At 36.9% G+C, this 23815-nt stretch overlaps 1 protein-coding gene across 1 annotated transcript in view; it reads right to left on the bottom strand.

Moving 5' to 3' along the window:
• Positions 1-23815, bottom strand: part of LOC121384267 — a 54133-nt gene that overhangs the window by 16149 nt on the left and 14169 nt on the right. Inside the window, exons 8-12 of the mRNA XM_041514584.1 lie at positions 23511-23636; positions 21363-21498; positions 20463-20594; positions 12524-12772; positions 3499-3702 (exon numbers count right to left, since the gene is read on the bottom strand). Coding sequence (XP_041370518.1) covers positions 3499-3702; positions 12524-12772; positions 20463-20594; positions 21363-21498; positions 23511-23636 — 847 coding nt within the window. The remainder of the gene's footprint in view (positions 1-3498; positions 3703-12523; positions 12773-20462; positions 20595-21362; positions 21499-23510; positions 23637-23815) is intronic.

Raw genomic sequence — 23815 nt, 5'->3', positions numbered from 1 at the left:
ATGTTTGTTTTACCTCGATAGGGATATATTTGTATTGTTTTTACCATATTGTTAACGTTTGTGTTTTTAATCCTTGCAGGGTGTGTCTTGTGTCTTATATTTAATAAAAGATGATGCCCTAACCCGTAGCTGGTGTTGTGAACTTTGTTGAACCTAGCTTCACGCACAAAATACCGACTGCTACATAAGCACATCACTATACATAACATGTACTGTTAAAATATATAACAGAAGACATACCACTGAATAACTTTAATGTAATACTTACAGATGGCTGATTTACTCATTAAAGAAGGAATCTTGTAAATATTTTCCGTATTCAAAATATGGTGGGCAATATAAGCTTGTCCCTGAATTTTAATGTCATTGGTGTTACTGTATATAGGCCTACTTATGAGAAAACAAAAGAAACTGAATGCTCTCTGAATGAAACATTCTACCAGTAGATATTGGCCATCAAACCTATTTGTTAAAAATAGCAGACGTATCAAGAATTGTGAGTAGTTTTGCTTAAATCTAATGAATGTGTTGTCAAAATATAAAAGTAGGTTTATTCACTGTTTTTGGTGTTACAATCGTATTTATGTAATGGTTAATAATTTTAAGAAACTTTTTGTATGTTATTATAGACATAGTATGTCCAGACCTGTCAACCCTCCCGGATTCCGCGGGAGTCTCCCGGTATTTGATCAAATCTCCTTTCATCTGTGCGGGAGACAGTTTCTCCTGTTAAATGACATTTTTGTAAGCATAAAAAAAAAATCGATCCTCTTTTGTCAGAATAACAGAAGGGAAGTAACTCTGCCTTTTTTTCTCATTCGGAAAATGTCGACTACTTTTGGTTTCCGAGAATGTAACAGGCCGAATTGTCCCGACTGTTTAACCTTTGCCGAAGTGAGAATTGTGGGATAGCCTATTTATATTGTTAAAAAAGCACATGGAGTTTATAAAATGAAGTGTTATTATAATGTTTGTTGTCATCGTAATGGCTACGAAGCGTGTTGCCGCTAATTCAACAGGCATTCTTGTTCAACTTTGACATTCAGTGTTGCCATATAAAAAAACAACTATCCAATTTAGTTCTAATAACACCTCTGAATTGTAAAATGTCTTCCCACTGGATTACATAATGCAACTATGACAAATCTGAACTGCCAGACTCCCGAGTTGACAGCGATACACACGATGCATGTTAAAATCACATGTCACAGCAAGACAACGAAAAGACCAATTAGCTGTATAAACATACTTGTGTCAGTTAATTTTGTATGTTTGTGCGGTAAAATGTTGGTTATAAGGGTACACTTCAAGAAATTATTTTTGTACAATTAAAAAATGTGTGTGACATTGACATAAAGTTACTCACGGAAATGGGTATAATTCCGGTATATTTCACACGATGTCCATAATGAGGTTTTACTTATGATTAATGAAAATACAATGTTTATTGCATCATTATAATGATTTTAAATAAGTACCACGCCACCGTTCCTCATTATAGTAAAAACTGAATATTAATTTACAAGATTTATATAAATGTCTTTGGTACTTAGGTACACTAACCACAAATGATAATGTAACGCAACCTGTAAGGCTGTAAGTGTAATACCGTAAATGTACTAATTAATTTTTTTATTTCTTGTTCATGTTCTTAACATTTTTGGATAAAATATATATATTTTTTTAAATATGTATTAAATCATAATAATATTTAAACTTAAAAAAAAAAAAAAAAAAAAAAAGGTTTTTTATTTTTTTATTTTTTTAATGCCAAGATCTAAGGTTAAGAAGTATATATGACATTATAAAGTATTCATATAACTTATTGTAATAATGTTTTTTTTAAATCTTGCGATTTTGGGTTAAATTGTGTGAATTTAAAAAATCTCCTGCTTTTTGACAAAATCTCCTGCTTTTTGACAAAATCTCCTGCTTTTTCAACACACACACACCTCCTGCTTTCTCTTGACTAAAGGTTGACAGGTCTGAGTATGTCTAGTGTTTCCTTGGAAGTTATTACACATCGTTTGCAGTTTTGCACCTTTGTCCCAAAGATAAGGTATGCATGGACTCAATTATATATTAGGTTGTGTGTATTTTTTATTATGATATACACACATCATGTTATGTTGATAGTAATATTTTATAAAAATATTAACTGAATGTCATGTTGTATTTATTTAACTATGTATAACACTAGTAAATATGTCATTATATGATTGTAGACTGGTGAAATTTACTGTATGAGATATATTAACTGTGATATTGTATTATTTTAAAGTTAAACTGTATATGTGAATATATGAATACTTAGCAGAAGTACATATAAATTATATATATAATGATTATTAATATTGCATCTGTACTTAAGAATATATTTGTTTTATTTATAGGATTTTAAAATAGTCCGGATCATCATATCCAAGATTGGGGCTAACAGTTTTGAATAAACGTCTTCGAACCAAATCATAGACTTGTTGTATTGCCCAAGATAAAAAGTACAGTTACATCTTTTGACGTTAAATTTAAAACCCTGGATGTAATGAATACAATATTTCATATACAATGTTTTCACTTTCTATTTATTGCACTTTGTTTGACACCCAATTTTTATTAACCTTTAGACTACTGGATTAATTTTTGAGAAAAACCACACTGAATGGGTACAAGTTTATAATTTTTACTCACATATATTTTTACTCACTTAATGTTTTATAAATACATAAAAGGAAATTCATATTTGAATCAGGAAGTATTATTTTCCTGGATTTTTCAAATTTTTATGATATTTTAGATCAGTTAATGTTGATTGAAAGTAGGCAAAAAAATGTAAAAGTCGCATTTACTTACAGGCATTTGTGGCCAGCTATCCAGTATTTATATCCACTATTCCCAATAACAGTGGTTTTCTGACCAGAATTTAAAAAAACAAAACAAAAAAACAACAACCTACAATTCATATCCCATATATTTTTGTTTGTAAATGATCAAATTTATTTTCATATTTGCTGTTACAATCAGCAATCGATCACTGAAAATGGTCGCGACGTGCTGCCATTGTTGTGAAGCTAAAATACATGTCGAAAAAAAAAATTTGAACTAAAAATTCCAAGGTATTTTCCATTGAAAAACGGAAACCTAAAGCAGCCATAGTTTATTGAATAAAGTTATATGTTAAATTTCAAAATGGGTATTTTTATGCTGGGGTGTTACTAACATTTATTCATTTGTTTATTTTGTTCAAGAACATACCACTCAATCGTTATGTGATCTCATGGGATATATTCTTGCGCATAAATAAACTTGGGCAATAATAAGAAGCAAAAATAATGTGTGTGAAGTTCTGTATGTTTATTAACTTCATTAATGCATTATAAAATGTCTTGAAACACATCTCTCAAACTATAACAAAAAAATTAAGATGGCGGTTACAATATTTTAAAGTAAGACAAAATTAGAGCTTATATTAATATTGCACACTAAATTCCATAAACTCACCCCTTTGTTTATATTGGCACACAAAACAGCCTTTTACAGTTTGGGTAAGACCATACTTCCACAAATATGACACAGCTTTATCCATGTATGCGACCTTTACCTCCTTATCTAAATATTTTTCTGGTACACTGCCATCAAACAGTGCAAAGTCAACCCAGCTACCATCCATCCACTGAGTGTGCACCAGACGTGTTCCATTTATACCTAAAATATATAATTAGGAAACATAGGACATTTTAATTATAATTGTAACAGGATTTGGTATTGACATGTGCCAACTGACCCTGTTGGTCCCAAAACGTTCTTTGGATCTTTCTCTAAACCAGACTAATTATACAAAGAAGAAATGGGTTGGAGTGTGATGAACAGCTACATTGACAGATGGATGGACGTATGGACGAACCGACGGACAAAATCTAAATAGATGGTGAAACAAAAATCCTCAAGTTACGTTTTAAATAAAAGAATTTTAAAACCCCAAATACAGGTAGAGCTAAAAAGCAAAAGAAAATGTTAATAGATGTATTGGTGAGATGTTTCACCTCTGATCTTCTGATCTACAAAGACAACAATACACTTCAAATTACTAGAAAATGGTAATTCATGGACATTTCCGTTAAATAATAGAATATCACTGTTCCGAATGACTAGCGATGCCAAATAAAACCATCGAAGATATAAAAAGCTATAATTTACATACCAAATTGCAGGTGATTAAAATGTTATTTAATGCAGTTAAATCTATTTATGTAAACTGTTGAATAATCCAAAATTAAGCATGAAAAGACAACTCGTCCTATTACTTGAAACTCACGGTTATGGTTCTTGATCAAAGATCTAACAGAGGGCGCTATTAAGTAAAACAATTTGGTAATTAGTATTAATCAACGAAGATTCCATTAAATAATCTACATTTTGGGGTAGAATTGTAAGTTTATTCGTTTACATATGTTTAAGAAGGTATTCTAGAAGGTGGAAAAGATATAAAAATGCTGCTTTTTACCAATTAATGTGTTTACCAACTTCGCTATCCAGTGAGTGAAAAGAAGAAAAGTTCTATCGGGAATGAGCTAAAAATAGCCCATGACTTCGGCCTCGTTTTCGCGTCCAGTGTACGCTCACTGAATGTAAACAAAGAATGGCCGTGCTACTGGTAGGAAGTTCCCACGTACGGAGACTGGGCGATTATATTGCGGAGCGGCCGTTATTAAAGAACTTTAACTTAGGACAGTCTGTCGTGGTGAACTATTGTGGAATCAGTGGTGGCAAATTGTACAATTCTGGACACGTATCAAGAATGGAACATGTTATACACCATTTTAAACCGGATCATTTATTGTTGCATGTTGGAGGAAATGACTTGGACTGCAGAAAAGCAGAGATAGACACTGACTTTTCACATGAGTTAATATTAAAACTGATGTGCATTGCAGAAACATTTGCTAAGCGATACGATATTAAACTTACAACAATATGTCAGTTGTTACCACGCTTCTCTTTAAAGACATATTTCTTCACAAGTATATAACCAACGTGTACAGCTTGTTAACACCCTATTGAAAGCAGAGTTAGCAAATAAACCAGCCATGCAATATTGGAACATTCAAGGAGTTAAGAACAGTATAACTCCCATATTTAGTGATGGCGTTCACTTTAACTTGGAGCATGGCATGCTCAAATAATACAGAAATGTACGCGGGGCAATAATTAGGTCAATTAATACTGTGACAACGGAGATTTAAAATTTTCATGATACACATATGCTATAGCTAACAATAATTTGCAAATTAGCTATACGGTATTTCGTAATTTTTGAACGCATAACTGTAGGTGTATATATGTGCAAAGGTATGTCTAATTCGTATTAAGCATATCGGGTTGTGATAAGCCTACATGTATAAGTTGTGTCTAGTTAGCCTGTGCTGAGGTTACAAATGATGATACACATGGATACTCGCTGCAACTGTATTGTGTCATCTTAATGGGATTTATCACATAAATGTTAGTGTGAGTATACGGGGTGCACTGGGTGATGTTTACTCTTTGAATTTGTCTGTGAGATGAAGCACGAGAAGTATGCTTAGTATGATTTGGTGCTATATGTTGTGCTGAAAACTTATCACAATGTTTGTGATAAAAGGCATAATTGAGGTATTGGTCCAATTATACTGTATACTGTGCTATGATTCACATAAATGCCTGTTTTTGCACTATCTGCTTTGGTTTACTAGGAACCTTTGCAGCTGTCTTGTGTTAAATAACATAATTGGGAGGTATAGTGCAGTTGTAGTAAACATGTATGTGTATACTTAAGGCAAGTGTTCGGTACTGTTGTGACATAACCACTGAATGTTATGACGCATTGCGATCTAAGTAGCAATGCATTATATTATAGGCATTGTACAAACAGCCTACAATAATTGTTGAGGTATAATCTTGATTACAATACACTATAGTTTGAGCATTTATCCGTATACATCTATGTTTCAAATAATAAATCTCACACCTAGAGTTACAATAACTAATGGAGCTACTGAGGGGTAAGAGGTAAAAATGTGTAATTGCATAATTGAATTTATAATTATATCTTTGTGAAAGTAATAAATTAAATATATATTGGTGATTACAGCATAATGTCCACAAAAGGCACCGACCCGCCTCCAAGGAAGTCGAGACGTCTAGACAATGCCAGGAAATCTGTTAAATCAGCTAAATCTACAAAGTCTGCAGAAGTTTCTAGAGCAAAAACAGCAGGACAAGCAAACCAGCCAGTTAGCCTTGAACAACAGATTCAGAAGTGCATCAATGATGCAATTCCGGCAATCACAAAATCAGTGATCGCTGCACTGCATTCAAGTGGGAGCTTGAACACAGATCCGCCAACACCACAGCAACAACTGTCCGCCCAGCCAGCCAGGTCGGAAACAGAGGCACCACCAGCTGTTGCAGTAGAATGCCAAAGTTCAGCAACCAGGTGTTGGAGGACCTGCTCAATACACCTGAAAATATTACAGGTACGGAACCTTCAGTTAGTAAATGGAACACAAGTATGGGAAAACAAAGTATTGGTAAGCCACTTGCATTGGGAATTGATCCCAAGTTGAAGGCTAAAATATGGGCAAATGAGTATGTGGATATGGGTGCATTAATCAGCCAACATACATTGAAAGAAAGATACTCCATGTCAGAAACAGGTGGAGGTATCACGTTTGTTAAACAAAACCCCACGGAGTATAAATTTGAATCTGTCGCCCACTGGTTGACAGCCTTTCACATATTTGTGGGGATATATTGTGAACGGCACTCACAGGAGGCATCACATTTGATGAAATATGCACTTACAGTGCAAAAGCTTGCGCAGCAGGCATGTGCTCAGCGGCTCTTAATTATGACCGCTCTTTCAGGCAATGGAGAGAGCTTTCTCCCGCAGATTTACCCTGGGAACAGATAAATCTAGAACTTTATCAGGAAGCATTGGCAATGGGCCTATCATTTAAAGCCAAGTCTGTGTCAAAAGGGGCATTTCAGCAAGCCATTAAAGCTAAATCCAGTACAGCTGAGAAATACTGTTTCAGTTTTAACAACATGAAAGGAATATGTAGCAGGGGAGCACAGTGCTCCTTTCGACACATCTGTCAGCGGTGCCAAGGATCTCATAGCAGACGGTGTTGTCCTCTCAAACAGTCAGCAACAGTCTCCGGAAATTAGAAATCTGGATACTCCTACTACAAAAAATCAGGACCTAATAACTCCAGTGGATCCTAAAAGATTAAAGTTTTGGCTACATGGATACCCAACAGAAGATAAAACATTTTTATTACAAGGATTTATATTTGGTTTTAAAATTCCTTTCCAGGGTAAAAGGACATTTATGTCAAGTACCAACTCAGACATTTTAATGCAAAAAATTACAAAAGAATTAAAAGCAGGACGAGTCTCAGGACCATTTCAGTCTATTCCATTTCCAAATTTTCAAAGTTCTCCATTGGGTCTAATTCCTAAAAAGCAACCAGGGGAATATAGAATTATACATCACTTGTCATTTCCAGAAGGTTCCTCAATAAATGATGGTATACCTCATGATTTATGTGCAGTCAGATATCAAACATTAGATGATGCAGTACGGTTGATAACAAAATGCCGAAAAGGAGAATTACTAGCTAAAACAGATATCGAGAATGCTTTCAAGATCATCCCAATTCACCCATTAGATCATGAATTATTAGGTTTTACTATTAATGGCTTATTCTACTTTGATAAAACACTTCCAATGGGTTTAAGTTTTTCTTGTAAATTATTTGAATTGTTTAGCTCGGCAATTCATTGGGTTATGGATCATCATTTTGAAGCAGAATGTTGTGTACATGTATTAGATGATTTTCTATTTATTGGAGCCCAAAATGCAAACTCTTGTCAAAACAGTTTGCAGAATTTTATGCAAATTGCAAACGACATAGGTATCCCCATTAAACAGGAAAAAACTGTTTACCCAACCACCACGATAACCTTTTTAGGTTTAGAAATTGATTCAATTGCTATGGAAGTCAGGCTCCCGTTCGACAAACAAAGAAAGTTAAAAGACAGTCTTTTGTCTTTAAAGAAAAAGAAAGTTTCCTTACAAGAACTTCAATCTCTCATAGGACTTTTGAACTTTGCATGCACAGTTATTATACCAGGCCGTCCATTTCTTAGGCGTATTATTGATCTGACTCTTGGTTTAAGGAAACCTAACCACAGATGACATCTAACGTTAGAGGCCCGAGCAGACATGGATACTTGGTTGGTATTTATTGACCATTTTAATGGAAAAGTTTTAATGTTGTCAGATATTTGGGACTCTTCTGATAAACTCTGTTTCTATACTGATGCCAGCAGTATGGGTTTTGGGGGAATGTTTCACAACAAATGGTTTACAGGTTCTTGGCAGGGAGAATTGTTATCAGTTCATATTGCAGTGAAAGAGCTATTTCCAATTGTACTGGCTTTGGAATTGTGGTCTCAACACTTGAAAAATAGATGCATCAATTTCTACTCAGATAATATGGCAGTGGTCTATATTATCAATAACCAAACATCCAAAGATCCAACTATTATGAAATTAGTGCGTCGTTTTATGATACAAGTGTTGAAACATAATATTCTGCTCAAAGCTACACATATTCCAGTTGTTAAAAATATTGGGGCTGATCAACTTTCTCGTTCACTCATTCTGGAATTCAGAGAAACATTTCCACACATGGAATTGATCCCAACAGAGGTCCCAGTATTTCTAATCACTCTTTAGAAACATTAGCAGGTGATATTTTACAAGCGGCTTTGTCGCAGTCTTCAAGGAGTTCATACAGACATGTTTTTTCTATGTACAAACAGTTTTTATCCAAACAATTCGCTGCAAAACCTATTTTACCAGCTACATTAGAACAAGTTTCTCTTTTTATTGCAATGTGCTTTAGAGACAAAATGGCTGCAGCAACAGTTTCTGCAAAATGGCTGCAGCAACAGTTTTTACATACATATCTCCACTCGGATATATCTTTAAACTGGGTGGATTTCCTGATGTGACACAGCATTTTATCATTCGCAAAATGCTGCAAGGATTGAAAAAACTTTGAAATTCTGGAAATACACGTTTACCAATTACACCGAAGATTTTAAAGAATTTGATTACATCACTTGATCATGTGTGCCAATCACATTTCCAGAAAATGATGCTCAGAGCCATGTACTTACTAGTATTTCACGCATTTCTAAGAGTGGGAGAAATCACTAGTTCCAGGGCAGCAGCTCATAACATTGGTATGCAAGACATAACATTCTCTTTTGATCAGGATGTCCCTACTTCCATTGAGCTACGAATGCAGCACTTCAAACATAGTGCCGGGAAGCATATACCTACTCTGATTTTGAATAAGAATACATCTCAAGCTGTCTTGTGCCCAATACAGACTTTGTGGGAATTCATCCAAATACGGGGAAATGCACCAGGCCCATTATTTGCTCTAGCAGATGGCTCACCTGTTTCGCGTCAGTTCTTTTGCCAACAACTGAATCTATAATTGATCTGGAGTGGACTTAGCACAGACCATTATAAAAGCCATAGCTTTCGAATAGGTGCAGCAACCACAGCAGCTATGATGGGTATTCCAGATGAAAAAATTCAACAAATGGGTAGGTGACATTCCAATGCTTTCAATAAGTACATTCGGGTACCTGCATTACAATTTTGCTGATAACGCACCACTATGGGTGATATCATACAGAAATATCAATGCTAGGTAAATATGTGGAATTATGGAAACAGGGGCAATTGTGATTAGGAGTAGTAGTCATGGGGACAAGGGCTTCTGACTACAATGAATTGAGTATTCATATTGTATTTGCGTGAACCATGGGCGTCATGGGGACAAGGGCTTCTGACAAACATGAATTTGTGTATTCATAATGTATTGGCTTAAATCATGGACGTCATGGGGACAAGGGACTCTGACAACCACAATTTTATAATAGTGCATTCTGTTTGACCCATGAAGTCCTGGGGACAAGGTCTTCTTGTAACTATGCATTTGTGAATTCATGATATATTTTGTTTGAAACATTTGCGTCATGGGGACAAGGGCCTCTGACAAACATAATTTTCTGTATCATAATATTTGTGTCTGCATACATGTCAGGGGTATAATGGCCTCTGACTATGGTGGGTTTTTTTTTTTTGGGGGGGGGGGGGGGGGTTTGTTTGGATTGTTTAGGATTATAATGTGTTTTGCTTCATAGAAATAAAAACCCTGACAAACAGGTTATATTTGTTAACGAATTGTTAGGTTATACTATGTTTTGGATGGGGTTATTGTGATGTTCACAATATGGTGGCGTATAATGTTGCCCACATCTTTGATGACATGGTAATAAGACAATTTTATCAGTGATAATATTGTTAAATTTAATTCATTGCATATATATTGTTATGTAACTAGTTAGATATGTATATGAATATGTCAATTCTCGTCATTTATTACGTCACCAATAAATGGCCTTTTTCAATTCAACTAGCTGTTCCATGTATTTTATTCTAGTTCTTCATCACTTAGCAAAATATTGTAACAGGTTGACATAATAATAATTTAAGAGAATGTTTAAAATAAATAAATAAATACATTTTTCAATAAGAAAATGCAATGTTTATTAAATAGCTAAACCGAAACAGTGAACCGGGCCATAAAATGAAATCTCCCCATCATATAATTATCATATAGAGGACATTGTAATTACAATTTGAATGAAACTGGAATCATTTCTACTTTCACAAATACTTAACCTGCCCTATGTTTTTTAATGCGGGAGTTCGCGAAATGTTTTGTCATTAGCGTTAAGAAACGGATTGTTCGCCATGAGCAAACCGAACGTTAGTTAACATCTTTGAAAAGTGACTTGCGACAAACAAAAATTGCTGCCAAACGTTTCTTGTTTGCTTTTTCACACAAAACTTAAAAATTCTTAGCATACCCATGCATTCTGGAACTAATTAGTTATGCTCTAAAAAAATTCAAATAGGGAGAATATTAAAATAATTTAGGTAACCGGAAATCAGTTCACATGAGTTTTACTTTGATAACTAATTGTTCGGTTACGTGAATATAGTTCTTGTAACCGATGAGTTAGGCCTACCTAATCCTAAAACACTTCAACTATGGTTCTGTGCTACATTGGTGGTTCAAATGTATTTGAAAAGATAAACTGATTTTCACTTTCATTACCGATATATGGTACTTTTAATTTTAGAATGTAATTGAGCACCAAGTAACCAATTGCCGATTCCTGTGATTTTAAAGTTACGTAACAGACACGTGAACAGAACTATGGCCGGTTCTCATGAAATATTTTGCCCTGTGTATATCATTATTTGAATTAAAAGAAATAAATGTCATTATATCGGTAAGCATAACTATTTCTAAATGTTTCATTGATAACATTTCATTGTTTTATTATCATGGTAATTGTTGAATGAAAACAAACTATGAAATAAACCTGTTTTGTGCATTAAATTTTATAATCATGGATGTATTTTTGTTTTTTAAAATGTACAAATCGTTTCAAGACCTTATTTGTACTGTCAGAGGACTATTTGAGAATAATATTTGCTATTTTGGTCAGCCATTTTGGAAATCGTTTGCCGTTAGACATAGCTAGAACACGAAAAAGTTTGTTTTGTTTAACAACAAAAGGTAAGTGCCTCATGCAGAAATGAAAACAGATGAAAGTGGATTATGACAATAAAATCCATAAATTTTAATATTGGTGGTAGGGTACCAAGATGGCTCTAGGATTCAGGTTGTACATTTAGAATGTATACTGAAACCATATTATAAGTTTCGGATGGAGGATATTAATTTTTTTGGACAAACAACAGAAAACTCGGAAACAATGTACTTGTATACAGACGATTAAAAATCCAGAATTCCAGAAAACTTTCATCTCTGAACTTAGTTTTTTTTTTGCGGCTTTAAAGGCATTATTAATTATTGCTAGACACTATGTTTCTGGGTATGCCTTTATGATTTATGTAAAGGGAAACCTGCTCTCTATTAAATTGTTTCTTCTAATGCATTTTGGGCTGTATACGATTATTTCATTTCAGCTGACCACATGTGTTTTGCACACATAGCACGCATCCAGTCTAGACAGTCTCATTGAAATTAATATATTTCAATTTTGTTTTTAGCTGAACCGCACGTATGTACTGCATCCAACCTATTTGAGCTTTTAGACATGGAGTATTCAAATAAATACATACAACTGATGGGGAATGGCAGGTGTGTGGCACAGATAGCCACAAGAGACAAGCACCTGTCACGGTTGGAGAGACAAGCACTGGGATGTGGAGGTGGACAGCGAAAGAGGTTGAAAGATAGGAGTTGCCAGATCGGGAAGAAATGAGATGGAATTCAAAGGAGAGAAAGGAAAGGGGCAGTGGAATACAAAAAAAAAAAATAATAATAATAATAAAAAAAAAAAAAAAAAAAATACATACCTAGAAGCCATTTAGTACAGGACGAATAGCCACTCAGTTTAGAAAGGAGCAACCTCTGCTCAGAAACTTTATGAATGGCTGGCAAAAAGCCTCCAAATTTTCTGCAAACCTTTTTTGCTTCACTCATTGTTTTCTCATTGGGATAGAACTGGTAGTATGTAGGAGATTTTGATGAGCTTTGAATAACATCTGTGAATTCTGGATAGTCTAGTGCTAGCAACTCCGGTCCATCGATAATAGGTTTCAAATCTGTCGACAAAGAGGAAAAAATTAGTGATCATAACAGTATAGTAAATCCATCATTAATTGTCTCCATTTAGAACCACCACAAACTTCCGTTTATGACAGACACTAGTTTTCAAACACTACAACATATTTTTCGTTATTAAAAGCTGTTTTTGATCATTTAAATTAGGAGTACTTACATTTTATTATCATCCAGGTTTTTGTAGTACCCCAAAATAAAATTTTCACAATTCTAAAAATGCACATTTGTTTGAGAAGTAATGGTTACTGAGACAAAATCTAGTCTATTTTTAGATGGCATTTCCCTGTTTAAACATACAAACGTCAGCTTTTCTCTGTTATAACCATATTCAAATGTTTTGCAGGTGTATATAGATTAACTAAATTTAGTGTCCATTTTTACTGGCTGAAACTAGGGTATGTGCCTTTAAGTTAGGCCATTTAAAGTAATAGAAGAGTGTATACCACACTCAATTTGTTATTTATTGTGCTACAGTATATACAAATACAGTCTTCACCATAAGCAAAATCAAGATGGGCTGAAGACCACTCGCATTAAATGATGCCAGGCGAGCAATCACATGAAGTTTCAGGTGAAAATCATTTAAAATATATGTTATTGCATGCAAGATGATAAATTTGTCACTCTCCTAAAACTTTCCAGGTGAGTGCAGAGGGGAGCGCGAATTATCACTCCCTTTCCTGACAAAGACTGAATATACTTTTTGTTATTGACCAATGTATCAATGAGTAAAAAGGTCTCACTACACAGATGTCATCTGCCATTGAAATCCATGTTAAATTGCCCAACTTCAAATGAACATTGCCAATAAAACGGGTTCTCATTGGCACTAACATACAAGAATTTATAAGAATTTAATGTTGAGATAAAATACACAACACGAAGGAATCATATTACATATTTATTACAGACTTCAATTTTATATACATGTTACCTACTACATATTACTTGCCCTCATATTTACTTTATGTACAGGTGAAAACACCCCCCCAACCCCTTAATGTTTTGGATAAACCCTGGCCGCAGCTATTACCTATAACAGAACCCCCTGGGGACATACTGACTGCCCTCACTAGAGAGTATGTGGCAAGTCAGCGAGCCAAGGTTCCCAATCTGTTAACTGCCCCCCCCTAATTAACCTGCCCCCTCGGCAAACGTAGGTGGGCTAAACTCGCCTTCGGCCCCAAAGGTCGAGCGTATCCAATTAACCTGCCCCCTCGGCAATCGTAGGTGGGCTGAAAAACTCCCCTTCGGCCCCGAAGGTGGAGCGGATCCCTCAGGCAGTCTCGAGTGAATCCTTTATATTGACCTGTCCCCCTACTGTCCAGTAGGTAGGACCTAACCCTGGGCCAGATGAACCTTAGCTCTGTAGCTGTCCCCTGAGGGTCCCGCTATCACTGCGACAATAAAACTCAGAAATTCCTTAGAATAATAACACAATTAGAATAATAACACAATTAAAGTCCAAATGTTCGATCTGTAACCAGATCTCCTTGTTGTGAATATGCTTGTATGTACTGCACTTCGTGCCTATGATGGACTGCTCCCTGGTTCCTTCGAAGGTTGGTATCTGCAAAATAAAATACTCAGCAGCAGTATCCTGAATACATTTTTGTGCGGTGCATGGGTGGGTGGGAATTTTAAAAACTAGCTGTCGTGATGGCTGATCGATGGGAGAGACTGATATTTCTATGTGTTGCGCTTATATAGCTAGTATCAATCTATGCATTTAAAGTTATCTCCCTTAGTTTGAAAAGGGGGGGTGCTTTTTATTGGGTCTCAACCCCTAGTTAACTTTAACGTAGATATATTTTACTGCCATTAAATGGGATTATTTGGTATTACAAATAATCTGTCTTAATGTCAAGATAAAATACACAACACGAAGGAATCATATTACATATTTATTACAGACTTCAATTTTATATACATGTTACCTACTACATATTACTTGCCCTCATATTTACTTTATGTACAGGTGAAAACACCCCCCCCAACCCCTTAATGTTTTGGATAAACCCTGGCCGCAGCTATTACCTATAACAGAACCCCCTGGGGACATACTGACTGCCCTCACTAGAGAGTATGTGGCAAGTCAGCGAGCCAAGGTTCCCAATCTGTTAACTGCCCCCCCCCCCCTAATTAACCTGCCCCCTCGGCAAACGTAGGTGGGCTAAACTTGCCTTCGGCCCCAAAGGTCGAGCGTATCCAATTAACCTGCCCCCTCGGCAATCGTAGGTGGGCTGAAAAACTCCCCTTCGGCCCCGAAGGTGGAGCGGATCCCTCAGGCAGTCTCGAGTGAATCCTTTATATTGACCTGTCCCCCTACTGTCCAGTAGGTAGGACCTAACCCTGGGCCAGATGAACCTTAGCTCTGTAGCTGTCCCCCGAGGGTCCCGCCACAGGAGTGAGTCTATATCCACTCCACCCATACCCTCAATAGCTCAGTTATGGAAAAACCTTTCCCCCTCCCAAGAGCAACGCTTTCATGGCACCCCGCATTCCATCCAGGTACACCCCATTTCCTTTGCTCGACAGATGCACTCCATCATTCCTGAACAACTCCAACTCTTTTACGGTCACAGCGGGGTGCCCAATCACTGCCCCCCCCCCCCCCCCCCCCCCCCCCTGCAAGGACCAGTGCTTTCACTGCACCGTTTACCCTTTTCCGAGCTTTGTCCACCTGCTTTGGATGTTCCGCTCCATGCCAGTAGAGGCGCGGCAACATATTCGACCAAATGATCCTTACAGACGGAAGTAGTGACCTCAGTCGCAAAACTGAACAAGTAATCTCCTGGATAAGGACCCTGTTTTTAACCGTAACCATATCATTGGACCCCAGTTGCTAGATCATGGAATTAGGTGGGGTTTGATGTTGCAACTTGCCCAAAATAAACTGATCCAACTGCGACCACCGCATTCCCCTATTCCCATACCATTTTACGCCTATACCCACCTGTTGTAACCCTAGGTTACCTCCACCTGGTCTGGTTTGCGCCTGGATTCCCGCCCAATGCACTATTGACGATCCTATAATCCACACTTCATGCCTACCTACAATCGATAAATTTACATTGATAAATTACTTATGTGGAAACCGAATATACCTGTTGTAAGCCCCTGAACGCCAACGGCCCCACAGCTTTATGGTTTCCTTGGGTACACCCCTTGCCGCCGCCTCCGTTGCCGCTCCTATTCTAAAACTATGTGATTTGTAACATTGGCCGTTGCTATTTATAAACTGTAATGTCCGTTTGAGAATGGTGTTAAACTGGTATCTGGTTACAGATACCCCATTGTAATGGGTCAGCAGCTGGGGAGAACCGGTCTTATTTCTTGACTGCAAATATTTGTATACCCCCAGAACTGGACAGATGTTCTCATTTGTGAATCTTTCCAGATACAGTAAATAGCCGTTACCCCTTTGGTCATTCTTAGATTTTCTTATGAGAAGCTTTACCCGATATGGCAGTTGTTCCCCCAGTCTGAAAATTAAACTAACATCATGTACCCCAACAGCCCTGTTTGAATTGTCACCTCGTGTAGCAGATGTTATTTCCCCCACACGTAGGAATGCGAAAAAGGCCAACTTAAAAGCTGTTGCAAAGAGCTCAGTCTCGAACTGAGACGAACAAACATGTGATAATGCTGCCACTATCTTCTCTAAGACTGGCAAAGTGATGGGGCTTCGTACATCCAGTCTAGTATTCCCCCTACTAAATCCCTCCAGGAGCTTTGAAATTACAAAGTGCTTTGTCGGGTCCCCATACCCATTTAATCTATGCCAGTTACTTAATCCGCTAATGTAGGTTCGAACGGTGGATGGTGATAATTGTTCCAGAGACAGATAAGCAATAAAGTGGATTAAGTGTTCTAAAGGTACTGGCCATAATGGAGACAAATTAAGTTGCAGTCTAAACTTTTCTAGCCGCTTCTCTGCAGTTTTGTAGGTGTTCCATGTCTGACTTGCCATAGAATTTTTTAAAAGCCTATTTGCCTCTGCTGTCAAAGCTGCCAAACCTGTGGAGGTATCTTGGCGGGAATCCAGTCTGCTTCTGGTGTCAGCTTCCGGAACTTGTCCCACTGACAACGAGAAATAGCATCTGCTATTACATTCTTTTTTCCCGCAATGTGTACGGCTTTTAACAAAATGTTCTTTCGCAAAGTTATCAGGACCAATTTCCTTAATAATGTCATTACCATGGCACATTTAGACGTTTTCTTATTGATCACAACTACTACTGCCTCATTGTCAATGTGAAATAGCAACTTTTTGTTCTGCAGCCTGTTGCCCCAAATTGTTACTGCTACAACCACTGGGAAGAGTTCCAAAAATGTTATGTTTCGAAGCAGCCCCATTTGCCACCATTCCGTAGGCCAAGACCCATATGCCCAATGACCCCGGAAGTAAACACCAAATCCCTTTTCTCTCCCTCCCGCACTATCAGTGAAAAATTCCAGCGAGTCACTACTTGTCCAGAACAAATCAGGCATGACAGTGACCCCATTGTAGTATTTCAAGAAGTCTAACCATAGGTCCAAGTCAGCCTTGATACCTTGAGTAACCCGGATATTGTGGTGTGGTTTAGTAACCCCTCTTGTTGCATCAATCATGCGCCTAATAAAAGCCCGACCTGGTTTTACCACTTGGCATACAAAGTTCAATGACCCAATTAATGACTGTAATGTTTTTAATGTGATTTTCTTTTTCTGTAAAATAGCAGTTATGAGTTGTGTCAAATCCCATAGTTTTCTCTCTGGTAGTCGTAAGACCATATTTTGTGTGTCTATTTCGATGCCCAGAAAAACCAAGAGTGTACTGGGGCCTTCAGTTTTCTCTACCGCGATTGGAACACCTAACCTGGAACATGCATTCTGAAAACTTTCCATTACCATGTGACATTCAAAAAGAAAATCATCTAGGTAATGTAAAACCACTGGTGACTTGTGCACACACTGCTTTTCAACCTCCCACTGAATAAAGGTAGAAAATTTCTCAAATAATGCGCAGCTGATTGACGCCCCCATAGGCAGACATTTGTCAAAGTAATATCTGCCGTCTATTTTAAAACCGAGAAGCTCAAAATCTCCTGGACTTACTGGTAGTAGCCGAAATGCAGATTTTATATCAGATTTTCCTAGCAAGGCTCCCTTTCCTAGCATCTGAATTTTTTGCACTGCCTCATCGATGTTTGCATAATGCACAGAACAAAAATTAGGGTCGATGTAGTCGTTTACTGATGCTGCATTGGGATATGACAGGTGGTGGATAACTCTAAAATCTCCATCATTTTTTGGAACTAACCCCAGAGGTGAAATTCTCAAAGTTTTTATTGGACGCTCTGGAAATGGTCCTGCCACCCTACCTAATGAAATCTCTTTTTCAATTTTTACCCTAAGTATGTCAGGGGCCTGCGTTACACTTTTTAAATTATTTGCCTCTGTTGCCTCCCTTGGCCCCTGATATTTTAATGTAAAACCCTCTGTAAAGCCTTCTATCAATTCCTGTCCTGCTATCTTATCAGGATAATCTTGTAACTGCTGAGCCAAATTATTTGTGTGAATCGGGGATTTTCCTAAGGTGTAAAGGTCCTTACAGCTTACACTACATAGCTGGGTGGCGTCCACCACATTTTCCGCATAAGTGCATGAACTTGCACCTGGCAAAGGAACATTTTCCTTTGTTGAACCCCCAGCATGTTTTGACCCCACTCCCGACGGGGCTAGTCCCTTGGGTTGCCCGAAAGGGCTGGTTGGACTGCCCGCTGGTGCTTGCCTAGCCCACTCCCATTTGCCTAACACCCCCGACACCTGACATGCATAGAAGCCACAGCTCGTTATCAATAACCCCCCATGAATTTTCTGGGTGTCTAGCCTTTTTTATCCGAAATTGTTCATCATACCACGGCCAAGACGAACTTCTATTAGCCAACATCATTACGTCCCTCATGTATTTCAACAACTGTTGAGCTTCCTGGGAGCTCCGTTCCAACAGCACACTCATGAAAATCATGAATGCCGATATCCATGCAATTATGGACGTAAATGACCCCGGTTTTTGCCTGGTTCTTTATGACCAGCTTCCCCCCCCTCAAAAACAAGCTCACCTACACCCCCTTGACTGGCTTCCATTTCCTGAGTGGACTTGTTCAACAAGCACAAATCTACATATTGCCCTTCCCAAATTTTTTCCCATAATTTTTGGGGAATGTGTATCCCGATCCCGTCAAATACACTTACATGGGGGACAACCTCGATCGCAGGAACCTCAACATGGGGCAAAAAAACAGACTCACCCGTTGTCCCATGTCGGCCGGCGCCAGTTTCAAACTGGATGGAAGTTTCCCCGCCCCGGGCTCTTCGATCCACCTCAATCCGTTCTTCCTCTCTCATGCTTTGCCCGTCATCTCGTTGTTCCCCTCTAAACCTTGGTGCGCCGTCATCTGTTTCTGTCCTCCTCCTTTGTCCCTCGTCAATTTCGATCCGTGCTTCACGTGGCTGCGGCTCCGAAGTCGATCGATATCGCGCCGGCTGGGCGATCCTCCTCTTCGCTCTCCCGGTAGTTGCTTGAACAGCCACTTTTCTTTTCTTATTTCCTGGCATGATGCTAGATGGTCGTTTTTTCCCTCTGGATGGCATTCGATTAATTCGAGATAAAAAATTTAAAAACTAGCTGTCGTGATGGCTGATCGATGGGAGAGATTGATATTTCTATGTGTTGCAATTATATAGCTAGTATCAATCTATGCATTTAAAGTTATCTCCCTTAGTTTGAAAAGGGGGGCACTTTTTATTGGGTCTCAACCCCTAGTTAACTTTAACGTAGATATATTTTACTGCCATTAAATGGGATTATTTGGTATTACAAATAATCTGTCTTATTTTCACTCCAAAATTGAGAACATTTCCATCTCAGTTTTTTGCTATAGGACCGCATCTGGCTGTAGTACTGGTCCGAACAGGTGGTTCATTAACCGATTCACTCCGGCTGTCTCTTGCACTATACACCCATGTCCCAAAAAGTCAATGCACAATATTACAAATCAGCATGGGCAAAATACAGCTAGAAGGCTTACCATTAAACATACATATTGTTTTAATTCTTCCCTCAATTCCTAGAAGTGAATATGTGAACCACGACATGTGTCACAATTAGCAACTATAGAGGACCGTGATGAAAGAACTCTCACCCGGAAGTGAACTGTGTAGTGAGACCTTAAAGGGACATTCCCGAGTTTATTGCAGTTTTTAACATGTTATCAACTAATAGGGACTTTTTAACGATTGTTAGTACATATCAAATATATTTTTCTGCATAAAATATTAGTGGCTTTATACTAAACGTGTTTCTATTTGTACTAGGTTACATTTCATTTTATTTCCTAAAAGAATTTTTTTCATACGTACAAAATTATTTCAAGAAAAAATTCAGTTTGGGCTTCTTACAAATATTAAGGCTACCAGAAACACATTGAATATACAAACACTGATAATCTAAACAAGAAAATATATTTAATATGTAAGTTTAATCATAGAAATATTTTATTTTTCGAAAACATCTTACAATGCAGCAAACTCAGGAAAGTCCCTTTAATTAATGTAAACAAATGTAAATTAGGCCGAGCATACTGACACGAACTGTTAAATGATTACCACATGAGCTCTGCATACCTGGTAGACAGGTCTTCTCATCTATAAACAGATGATAGCCTTTAGGACATCGGCAGTAGAAACTCTCAGGAGTATCAATACAGTAATGGCTGCAGGGATTCTGATTCCGACACTCGTCAGCTAACCTTCGTCCTGATAAACAAACAAAATATTTAAACGTGCTCACAGGTACATGCATGCATCCCTGTATGGTATTAGTCTAAAACAGTTTCTTGCTTGAAATAAGATTTTTACATGTATAGTAACGTGAAATTTATTTTTGAATAAATAGTCACAATATTTCACACAATTACCATCGTTCTGATAATTCATCAATTTGTAAAGATTTATAGAGGATACTCCCTGAGTGATATCATAATTTATTAGCACGAGTTGATAAAAATATGAAATCCAAGGTTTGCTGAGAATTTTTATACTTTTATCATCGAATGCTGATACATTATGATATCATAAGACATGAGGGGGTATTCTTTTTATCATCCATTATCATTCTTTTCATTTACGACTATTGTAAACAATGTCAGTAATGTGGGTTGAATGTCACTATATCTGGCAGCGGTAGACTTGTTAACTAGCAGAACTACAGTGGCATGACATCACTAATGATAGGTTTAGCACTGAAACATACACAGCTAGTGACATAACGAAAGAAGCGATATCTCCTAGGAGAGTATCGCAAATTACAGTGCCAGCGATATCTCCTACAAAAGCCTTTAATGGATGATAAATATTCATATGTCAAGTTTAAGAATTATCCAGTTAAAACTGTATATATATATATAAAAGACATATTTTGAGAATTATGAAAAAAAATAATCCAACTAATGATGTTTGGATACCATATAGTTAAATTTAAAAGAACTTCATCATGGTAATGAGAAGTTCCCATCATGCACTCACCTGTAAGACGTCCAGTTAGGTCCCATCGGAAGCCCACACACACAGAATTATCAGTGAGCCTGAGTTCAATCTCAGTGGCTGTGATGTGCGGAGAAATGAAAACAAGTTCCTCAGATTCTGGTGGTATGCTGTATTGCTACGAGGCGGGAAAACAGAAGTCATGATTTATATTAAGACATTATCTGCTAAAATTGTTGAGGGCATAATAACAATGAAAGATATTACCAAAATTACTTTTAGTTCACCATGCAAGATATAACCTACACACTATAATTTATGGTACTAAAAAAGGACAATGATTTAAATTTAAAAAACAAATACATAATTTTTATTTTTTTTGTACACTGCATGTTAACACAAAACTTACTTAAGACTATGGTTCTGGGCACTACACAACTACCGTATAATTAAGCATTAATGTATTCATTCACCAATGGCTGATTTTAATCAATAATAAAGCTACAGTGTATCCAATACGATATCATCTAGTTATAAATAAACCAGTTTGGAAAATAAATGAAGTATTACTTACATGTAGTTTTATTACTGTTGTCCATCTTTATGTATTGATTTGTTTACATTAAGTGCAATTATATATTTTCTGTTTCTGGGTATATACCAGATTGAAAACATTTTTGGAAAGGTCAAATACATGTAGGTAAATATATATGCTGAAGCCTTAAAAGCTGTAAACAAATTTTTAAAAGTATTTTAAAGACATGCAACAACAAGCATTCTGAGAGTACTCCTAACACAATACATGTCCCCTAACAGGTCCCACAAATTCAAGTTCAAGGGCTATAACTTAGCCAAAAATGGAGATATCGCCATAAAATTCAAACTTGATGATAAAGCTATATACACAAAATTGCAGCTCAGTATCTTGAGGCATTCTGAAGAAAATATGCTGAAAACTAATTTTTATATCTCCTAAGTTCAAGGCCATAACTCTGTCAAAAATGAGTCAAATTTGATCTGTAACAGTACTTGATATAAAGCTATATACAAAACTTCAGCTCAGTATCGTAAGGCATTGTGAAAAAAACATCTGGAAAACTGTATGTGGGATAGACGGATGGACAGACAGACAAGGCTGGATACAAAACATGTAGTCCCTTCTGGATGGACCAGTAATGATATCATATTGCTTACAGAAATCAAGCTGGTTTTGTTTAATTTTGCAGATCCCAGATTTTGGGTCAAAAGCCTAAGATAATTAGATGAAAAACCAAAATATCTTTATTATCAGTAAATCATTTAAAGAAAGATGTTTTATTTAACGACGCACTCAACACATTTTATTTACGGTTATATGGCGTCAGACATATGGTTAAGGACCACACAGATATTGAGAGAAGAAACCCGCTGTTGCCACTTCATGGGCTACTCTTTTCGATTAGCAGCAATGAATCTTTTATATGCACCATCCCACAGACAGGGTAGTACATACCACAGCCTTTGATATACCAGTCGTGGTGCACTGGCTGGAACAAGAAATAGCCCAATGGGCCCACTGACGGGGACTGATCTCACACCAACCACGCATCGAGCGAGCGCTGTACCACTGGGCTACAATCATTATAAAAAGTTGCATACCCTAGTTTCAACCAGTGAAAATAGACACTAAGTTTGGTTTATCTTCAAACCTTTAACACATCTAAAAATGCAACAGTGTAACAACTGTTTGTGATGTTGAAATGGGGAAAAATACCTTCTATAATAGACTAATGCTTGCCTCTATAACTGTTACTACTCACAGGTATGTGCATTTTGAGAGTTATTAAAACTGTATTTCCTAGCATTACAAATACCAGAATGAGCAGAAACACTTCAGATGTATGACAATAGAAAGAAAGAAAGAAATGTTTTATTTAACGACACACTCAACACATTTTATTTACGGTTATATGGCATTAGACATATGGCTAAGGACCACACAGATTTTGAGAGGAAACCCGCTGTCGCCACTACACGGGCTACTCTTCCGATTAGCAGCAAGGGATCTATGAAAATAGATGTCCTAAACATAAAATGTACATATCTTCTATAAGAAAACATGGCTCTATAAAGTGAAAAACCTTTAACGGTTCTGGGGCAATCCTTTTAAAAAACTCAAATTCAATGCTTGGAAATAATTGTCCCTCATACCTTAGTGTCACGACTTGAGGATTCATCAAATGTTTTATACTTGATGTGAAACTTAATAGATGGACTGCTACAAGTGTCACCAAAAACAGTCACACCAGTTATTTCATTTTCTGAATTCAATGTCAGCTGAAACAAATGCAAATGCATTATTGTATGTGTATACTAAAGTACAAAAAGTATTAACAAAAATAACAACATACTTGTAGTTTGAAACTTAGTACAATGTAGATCAATTTAACAGAATTATATAACAATTGTTTGTCATTTGTTTTGTATTTATCGATGTATAGCAGTTACAAATTGTA

The sequence above is a fragment of the Gigantopelta aegis genome, chromosome 10, assembly GCF_016097555.1.
Source record: "Gigantopelta aegis isolate Gae_Host chromosome 10, Gae_host_genome, whole genome shotgun sequence".
In the NCBI taxonomy this organism is placed as follows: domain Eukaryota; kingdom Metazoa; phylum Mollusca; class Gastropoda; order Neomphalida; family Peltospiridae; genus Gigantopelta; species Gigantopelta aegis.
Note: the sequence above shows the minus strand (reverse complement) of the source record. Positions and strands in the feature narration are given on the sequence as shown.